At 45.1% G+C, this 8943-nt stretch overlaps 1 protein-coding gene across 1 annotated transcript; it reads left to right on the forward strand.

Annotated features, from left to right (window-relative positions):
* Positions 1-537: 537 nt before the first annotated feature.
* LOC138197004 (uncharacterized) lies at positions 538-7732 on the forward strand. Its single transcript, XM_069147439.1, has 5 exons — positions 538-1497; positions 2726-2756; positions 2845-2925; positions 3085-3324; positions 5934-7732. The coding sequence occupies exons 1-5, from the start codon at positions 1078-1080 to the stop codon at positions 6488-6490; spliced, it is 1329 nt and encodes a 442-aa protein (XP_069003540.1). The 5' UTR covers positions 538-1077; the 3' UTR covers positions 6491-7732.
* Positions 7733-8943: the final 1211 nt, after the last annotated feature.

Consider the following 8943-nt stretch of genomic DNA (forward strand, 5'->3'; position numbering starts at 1 on the left):
AATCTGGCTGTGCAACAAGTCTGTGTCTCTGCTCGTATGCTGTCCACAGTTGTCCTCTGTCGTTGTCCTCTTTCCCCACAACCCGACATCTTTAATTGTTGCTTGTGTACCTGACAGTGAAATTGCACCATTTCTTCTTGCGTGATCTGCTCGGGAAGTTTGATGCTTTCTACCATTTACATTCTCTGGAAGCCCTCCCCTCGCTGACCTCGGGTCTGACCCCGACATTGTAGACAAGACAACGGGGACAATGAGCCGTCTGAGTGAATTCCAGAGCGGTGGCAAATATCTTTGACATCTGTGTCATGTTCTCCTGAAGGTCTGTAGCTGGACTACTTGTTAATAATTCTCCATAAGGGAAGCACAGCTGCAGAGGAGAATCGAACATCCAGACCAGGAGGTGTAAATGTGTGTGTGTGTGTGTGTGTGTGTGTGTGTGTGTGTGTGTGTGTGTGTGTGTTACACCAATGTCCCGTCAGTTTTGCCTACGTGGTGTGGCTCGTGTTCATGGCAGGGATGAGTTTTTTTGTATTCATGTTTAAATGCGGGTGTGTGCTTGCACAAGGTTTCCTTGCAGCGTATTATCTCATAGTTGTGGTCTCTGCAGGGAGAGCTGTAACCGTGGCAACCCCAAGCAATGAGTACCCTTCAAAAGGCTGGCCTCTTGTCTCTGCCTCTCTTTTATCTGCGAAGCCATTCCACCTACTACACCCACCACAATGAGCTGGGAGACCGACGGGACGGCACAACAGGAGGATTTCTCTATATCTGCTTAGGATCCTGCAGCCTGACAATGTCTCCGTTCGACAAGAGTCAGTTTCTAGCACAAGAATATCTTTACAATAAGATGACGCAGCTATGTCTCTTTTCTGGGAGGATGGCTCGTTGATATTGCTTCTATACGGACGGAGGCCTTTCTTCCTGAGGATGGGAGCTGGATATACACCGGTTTTATCTCCATGCTGGGAATAACGGGAAACGTGAATTTTCTCCATCTCATCGAGACTTTATATAATTTCAAAGCAAAACTAGATAACGCACATCTACAGTGAGACAGCATGTAGACAATGAAACGAAATGGCGGTGAAGAACTTCTGTCCTGAAACGAGGCCCAAGGAGCCGGATGTGGGAAAACGCATCAGGGGAGAAGATGTGGAAAACGACATGGATTGTTTGGAGCAGTTTCCCCGCTGTCCGGCTTGTAAGCGAGAATACGACATGGCCTTGATCCTGCCGTGCTCTCACACCATGTGTGCTTGCTGTGTGGCCGCCGGGGAGGACAGCAGCTCCACCTGTCCGTCTCACCGCCGCGGTGCACGACAACCCGTCTGCTCCGTGCTGTGTCCCTGCTGTCGACGTCCCGTGGAGCTGCCATGCTGGACCTGGTCAGCCGCCACTTCCTGTCTCCCAAACCATCCCACCCTGAGGTCTGAATGTGTCGCCGCGGTGACGGACAACAGGGAGGGATCACCTGAAGATCACCTTCAACACGGGCAGGTGAGAAATTTTTAACATTTAATGTTTGTAGCTCGTAAGTAAAAAAAAACAGAAATGTAAAGGATACAAATTCAGTGAAATCATTAATAAAGTATTATATGTTAAGATGTGAAGAGGGACATGTTATAATTGCAAACTGTTGATTTATAAAATTGTGTACCTACTCAAGTGCAAATAATGAAAAATAATCATGTATAAATTATACTGGATTTTTAATGCCAGGGGCGATATCTTTAGGGAAAAAAACATTAGATATCGATATATCAGCTAGATTTTTTTTTTTTATACATACACATACTGCATATACAGTTACTATAAACAGTTGTTTTAGTGATCCTTTGACATCTGTGTGACGTAATGGAGGCACAATGTTTTACAGTTTAATGTTCACAATGACGTTGCTCCACTGAAACAGTAAATATTCCTTTGGAATTTCATAATTATAAATTACTATAAAAAAAACAAATAGAGCACTTTAGAATTAGAATGTTCTGTAAATAAAGTTTTTCATATTGGTACATACCGACCAACATTAACACCGATGCATCTGTTTAAAGCCGAAACTGGCCGATAAAATGGTCAGACTGATTTACCGGTCGGGCTCAAGTACAAATATGTGTTGTATGTGTGTTAATTAGTCTATAATAATGCATACATATCATTTTCAGATTTTAGTCATAGATTTTTATGGTAAAGAAATAATGTTTAAAAAAAAAAGAAGCTGTCTTGTTTACTTTTGTTGACCTGAACACTGAACTTAATGTGTACAAATACTAGACATTATTGATTAATTTATCTTACATCAGTAGTTTGGGAGAACAGATGTTGATTTGCTTTCTTGAGAGTTTGATGAGAGGACAGATCCTGCTTGATTTAACATGAAAATCAACTGGAAACTGAGTGAAACAAACAGCCTGGCTTTTTCCAAAGAAAATAAAATCCACCTTTGCTGCACGGACCTACTGTAACATGATGGTTCCTGCCTGGTGAGGACGGTGTGCTGCCGTAGGCCTTCATCAGGCCCTGTAAGACAGCTTGTTTGTGTACTTTTTGGTTTATTTCCCACACGAACAGATGAGATGTTAATCAGTGAGCAAAGAAGTGTACTCCCTAAAATATCAAAGTACTTATTTTAAACAAGGATCATTAATTTTCCCTCTAGATGACGAATGTTTCTAATTTTGGTTCACATTGTTTTCATTGTGTCTGACTGCTGCTCCATATTTAGGGTGAAGAAACAGAGCAGACCAGTTTATACGGTGAGTTTAGTCCTCCCCGTTTCTTGGTATAAATCACGATTGTCACCATCACCATGGGAGCCTTCACATGTTTCCTCATTTAACACAGGCACCGATGTCAGTTCCTCAGTGACACCAGTGGAGGGCGCTGTTGACCTGCAAGAACAAGAAATGGAGCGGTCTGTCTTTGGTCAGGAATCATATTTGATGCTCATGTGTATAGATGACAAGTGATAGGATATATATATATATATATATATATATATATACACACACACACACACACACACACACACATACATATATACACATGTATATATACACATGTATACACTCTGGCCTGTTTCAGGTCTGCGTTTCGCTCTCGACCCTTCAACTGTCCCGCCATCCCTCCATCTGTCCAACTCCTCCCTCACGGTCACCTACCACGGACAGACTCCAGCTGCCCCCCCTCCACAATCCAAGATCAGGAAACCCACGATGAACTCTGACCCCGAGGCCCTCCTCCATGTGTGCGGCGATGTTGTCCTCGCACAGGGACAGTACTACTGGGAGGTGGATGTGTGCAACAGCTCCATCTACAGGATCGGTGAGAGCCCACTTCAGTTTGTTTCGATTGGTCCGATGCCAGCGAGCTCATTGCTTCCAGAAAGCCTCACCGTTAGTCAGCAAGACTGCGCTGGTTAAAGCCAATTCGCTTGAACGTGCACTCAGACTTGTAAACACACACGTCATCGGAGGGCTGCCCGGTTCATAGTGCCGCCAAGTGGTTAGACCATGGACACAACTGTGATTATTGCTTCAGCAACAATGGAAAAGGGACTTCTACGCAACCTTTGAAACATATTGTGAAAACACTTTAGGCTCTAAATGCGAAGTGCAAAAGTAAACGTAGTGAATAGTTAACAGCAAAAAACTTAAATATAAATCAATACTTGTTGGGAGCACCCTTTTCTATAAAGCGGCTGCAGTTCTCTTTGGTCTTTGGTGTTTGAAGGTCTTTGGCAGGTAGGTTGTTCCAAACTGTCTCCGTGTCCTCAGTCTCTTCATGTAATGTCAGACTGACGCCGTGATGTTGAAATCCGGGTCTGTGGGGGCCACACCATCTGCTGCAGGACATTTTCTTCTTCTAGTTGGCTGTGTTTGGGCTGGTTGTCATGCTGCAGAATGAATTTTGGACAGATCAGATGCCTCTGTGATGGTATTACGTAATCTGGATGGCAGACCCAAACATCTAAAGTGCATAAAAACGGTTGATGTTTATTGACTTTAGCAACTCAAGTTTTGACATTGTACTTGTCCACAGTATTTTAGGGGGTAGGATAATTGGTGGTTAGCCAAACATTCATAAGTATATTTCTTATTCCTAAGATCTTTAAAGATAAGCTACTTATGTACAGCAGGTTGGACGGCAACATAAAATTAAATGTGTCCCGGCTGATCCAATCACAAGTGGTCAGCTCACGACTGTTCACACCTGACATTACCTCACTGGAGCTGGATTTTATTGCAGCGTCTGTCAGAAATTTGTGACATAAAATCAGATTTGTAAATGTCTGAACACTATAGTTTGTAATTCACTTCCTGAACCGCCAGGCTGGGCCCGCTCACGTCAATTCGGGCCCACATTATTTAACTGATCCAGTGGGTTTGAGATTATCAAACTCTGCCTTACTGTGGATACATTCCCTGTTTAAGTGGGCAGGGCTCTAAATTAAAAGGAGGAGGAGGCTTTGGTGGAGGTGAAACAAGCATCAGGTGAACAGCCTGTGTTTTTATTTAGTAAACAGCTGTTTTGCAGCCTCCAGAAACTCCAGGCTGTAATCTCGCAGGATATTTTCTCTCTATATATTCCTGTTGCTTATTCTGAGGACATCAGTTGAGCAGGCGGCCCTTCAGTGAAGCCCGGCACACATTTGCATCGACACTGCTAAAAGACTGTTGGCCGGGCCAGCTGTGAATGTGGTCTGAGCATTCACACCTGTTAATAGGAGACATGTTAATGGCAGCCGTGTCCAGGACCTGACACAGTCTGTATTCAGGTGTTTTGTGTTGACTGCTAATGTCTGCATGCTCACAACAGTGCTGCTGTTTGGCAGGTGTACTGTTTTCCAGGTCAGGTCAGTGTGCTTGCAGGCGAGCACTAAACATAACTCGTTTGTTTCACAGACATTTGGTAATAACAGCATGCAATTGGAGAAAGTAAAGTTTAGGTCTATACAGTACGATTAACACAGATTTGTGCAAGTTGAAAATATTATTTAGGAGTGCAGTGTGTGAGTAAAAGATGACAACCTCCCACAACCTGTTGTTACGAACGTAACGTAGCTGATCAGCTGAGGACATGACAACTGTGATATTAACGTGGAGTGATGATGTTAAACCTTCAGTTTGATGGGCGCGGTCAGATTGACTGACCACCGGCCGCTTACAGAGCACAGCGTTACCGTTAAATCATTACGCTCGTGAGGCTTTTCTTTTTCTTTTTTTTTTACAGCACACTAGAAAAACATTCAGTAACTTTTGGTCTTATTCAGTGTAGTGTTACTGCAGTCGCGTTCTCACCCAATAAAAATTCCCCAAAATTATGCAAAAGAATTTATCTACTGCCTAAATTTAGGGTTTTATGATCAACAGGGTTACAACGAGGTCCAGCCTTATAGAAAGGTTTTGACTTGGAATATAAAACAACAGGTTTTATATCTGGGAGGATCAATGTGGGATTGTGGTGCTATTGCACAGATGTGAGTCCCTTAGTAAATATACACACACACACACACACACACACACACACGCCTGCAATAAAACTCGGTTTCATTGTTTTAAAAAGCTTTGTCAGGATTCTAATTTCATGCCTTGTGTTACTAGATATTAAAATATTGTACTTTCATAGACCTCCATTGGTTTTCACATCTTAATTGCACACAGAGAAAAAGCACAAACCCCTTACGCACAATATAAATATGTATATAATGATTTACTTTGCTAAGAAACCATGCTACTTGACCATTTTTAAATGTGCTCCTAAATTTCTTGGCGTGCTCAGATTCAGGAGCACGTGTGCTCTGTGGGAAAACTGTTATGTGTTATAAGTTATACGTGATGATGATGCTGCATAAAAAGCTCCAGGTTCTCCAAAGTCTTCCAGTCTTTCTAAAACGTGTGCAGCGATTATGAGACTTTGCTTCTCTGTCCCAGGTGTGATGCCGTTGGACAGTTCTGGCGGCTGGTGGCTCCAGAGGCACAGCTGGTCTTTCTGTGCGGTGTACGATGGGGGCCGTGAGCCGCTCTGCACCGTGCCGCCTCAGATCAAAACCCTCGGGGTCTTCCTCAACGTTGGCGGGGGCACGCTGAGCTTCTACAACCCTCTGACCCAGGAACATCTGACCACGCTGCCTACCCGCTTCGGCCCTGCCGGAGTGCTCCCCGCCCTGGGCCTGGGCCAGGGCAGGCTGAGGCTGCGCTGTGGCCTCCCCCCTCCTCCTCACGTGTTCCTCGGTAAGGACTCGGCCTACAGGGGGCCCCGTGGTGCCGGCGGAGGTCGGTGGCACGGGGAGGTTTCCTTCCAGTCGGTGAGGAGAGTGATTCAGAAGTTTGAGCAGCTGGCGCTGTCGGACTCCGAATCGGGCCTGGTGTCCAGTTTTGGATCGTCGTGCTCAACCTTGGCTTCCCTTTCAGATGTGGGGATCCCTGGGAGCCTTTCCGCTGGGCAAGATGGACAGGAAACAGAAGCTGAATGGGAAGAGCTTCAATAGTAACATCAAAAACTCACCCACAGCTTCCCTGAGTGGTTTGATCCTCTGTTGTCATTTGAAAGGCAAATTTTTTTTCATCTTGAAGGACTGCCTCTTTCCAATCTCTGCGTGACCCCAGACCTGATATTGACTCTCCCCAGGACACAGCCCTTTCTTCCAGCTGAACCCCCACTGGTGTGTGCTCGGGCCAGAAAGAGTCCCCTGTAATGGAAAGTGTGAGGAAAAGGAGGGTTTTTAGCAGCGGGACTCCTTGATCTGTCTCTGTGTGACGTTGTCAGACAGTAGGAGTCCTCCACCGGGCAGCACGCCCGTTTCTGGATGTGGACAGAAGCACTAACCTTGAGCTCAGTCGCTCGTGTGTGTGTGTGTGTGTGTGTGTGTGTGTGTGCGTGTGTGTGCGCGCGTGTGTGCGCGCACACACGCGTGCAAGAGGAAACAATGTACAAGCGGCAGGGGGTGAGATGATGAGGCGTGAGTACGGCGACACCAGCAGTGTTGACACAGAGCTGCACGGACAGGTGGTCCATACGTTTATCCCGCGGCCTGCCTTCGATCAGGACAGTAGGGCTGCCCTTCTCTGACCCTTTGAAAGCCACAGGACTCCCAAAGACTTCAAAAGGGGTGACAGAGAGGGAGAACGAGTAAACAGCATGCATGAATTAAAGACAGCAGGTGATGAACTGAAGAAAAAAGGAATGAGATGAGAGGGATTCCAACAGCTTTCATACCAAGAGGTTTAAATGGATCGACCGATGGTTTTAAAGTTGCACTGTATGATGATACAAGGACCATTTATAGGAAGCCTCAGTGGGCCCTTTGAATGCATCTAATACCTGTTTGAATGACCTGAATCAGAGAGCAAATCTCAGCATATTTCAGCCTCAACATACTGCTGCGTGGAGCTTTCACTGTTTTCATCAGCACTTTAAAAACTTGAGCCCAAAGGTGTAAAGCCATTTTACTCAGACTCCAAAGCTGAGGAAGGATTGCTGTATTTTATAATAAAACTTCCCCGGAGTTGTGACTTGATTGAACTTTTTGTACAGTGCTTGCTTTTTACTAACAACCCTTGATGTTTTTTGAAAGCTGATCCCTTGTTAGAGCCCTTCGTTCTATCACTTGCTTCTCCAACACGATGCTCGTTTAACAGCAGAGAAACATCGGTTGCAGTAGTTGCACTTGTGTCTTTGTTTTTTTGTCATCTCATTTATCGGTCAGATGTTGAATACAAAATTAGATGTTTTAATGCCTCTGGTTGCCTTTTCTTTGCCAGGAAGTCATGCCTCTTCCTCATTGGTTGAGAGCTCCGCACACTCCTGGACCTGAACTCACTCTGTGTGATTCTGGCACAGGAAACGGTGAAAGTATAAACTTCTAATTTTCTCATCAATCTTCAGGGCTCCAGGACCCATTGGAAGAACCACTGGTGCCGAGGACTATTTATACTTGGCATGGCCGGTGGTTTTACATTCATCCTGCCTGTGACCACTTGACTTATAATGCAGAGCCTATTGAGCAGCTCCCTCCTGTCTCATCTTTGTCACTGACTGAGTTTGCCTTTTCAGAAAGTGCAAAGTATTTAGTCAGACCACCCAAACTGTACATTTCATTGTAAGACTTAGGCAAAAAAAAAAAAAAACTCCTTGCAATTAAAACAAGCATCAGTCAGAAGCGGCGGTAGTTTGGGCCAACTTTCCATTGAGCATTATTCATCTCGTGCATGCACAAAATCAGTTAAGCAGCCGGTCAGACTCCGTAATAACCGATGAGTCAGAAGAGAAGCTTGTTAGACTGTCGCCTCTCTCCGACCACTCATCAGGATGACTGCGTGTTGATGTGCAACTGCGGAGGTATTTACCGCGCAAGTGAAAAAAATGCGTAACCGCTTTTGGCGCAGCGCTCTCTCTCTCTCTCTCTCTCTCTCTCTCTCTCTCCCCCTCTCTTCTCTCCCTGCAAATAGATCGGCTTTTACAAATAAAGTGTGTGGAAGCAATTTGACTCTTGTAAACAGAAATGAGACCAGAGTGATGCGGATTTCAAAGGGCCGACAGGAGAGAGGGAGGGAGAGACGGAGTCTGCCAGGAAGGATGGATAACGCGCCGTGCCATGTGTGCGCATTTGGCAGCGTCTGCTGGACGGATTCTGGCTCCGAGCATGGGCAACGTGCAGTGGTGGCGCATTTCCTCAAGTGATTCACTTTTTGGTAAAACATTTTTACTGATGCAATACATGAGGAGGCCTGTTAATGTTGTAGTTCATGCATATTTGGACCACCGTGTTTACTTCAGTTTGGCCGTGATACTGGGGTTGGCCCTTATCGTGATCTGGCAAATTTCAAAGAGAGACGTAATGATGCTCTATATTTATTTGGCAACTTTAGTTACTTTGCAAATTCATATTTTAATATATAAATTACACAATGGTGGAACCTCACCACAGCATGAACAGTTACT

The sequence above is a fragment of the Embiotoca jacksoni genome, unplaced genomic scaffold (assembly GCF_022577435.1).
Source record: "Embiotoca jacksoni isolate LCO1_2020_lvr unplaced genomic scaffold, fEmbJac1.0.p SCAF_14, whole genome shotgun sequence".
Lineage (NCBI taxonomy): Eukaryota > Metazoa > Chordata > Actinopteri > Embiotocidae > Embiotoca > Embiotoca jacksoni.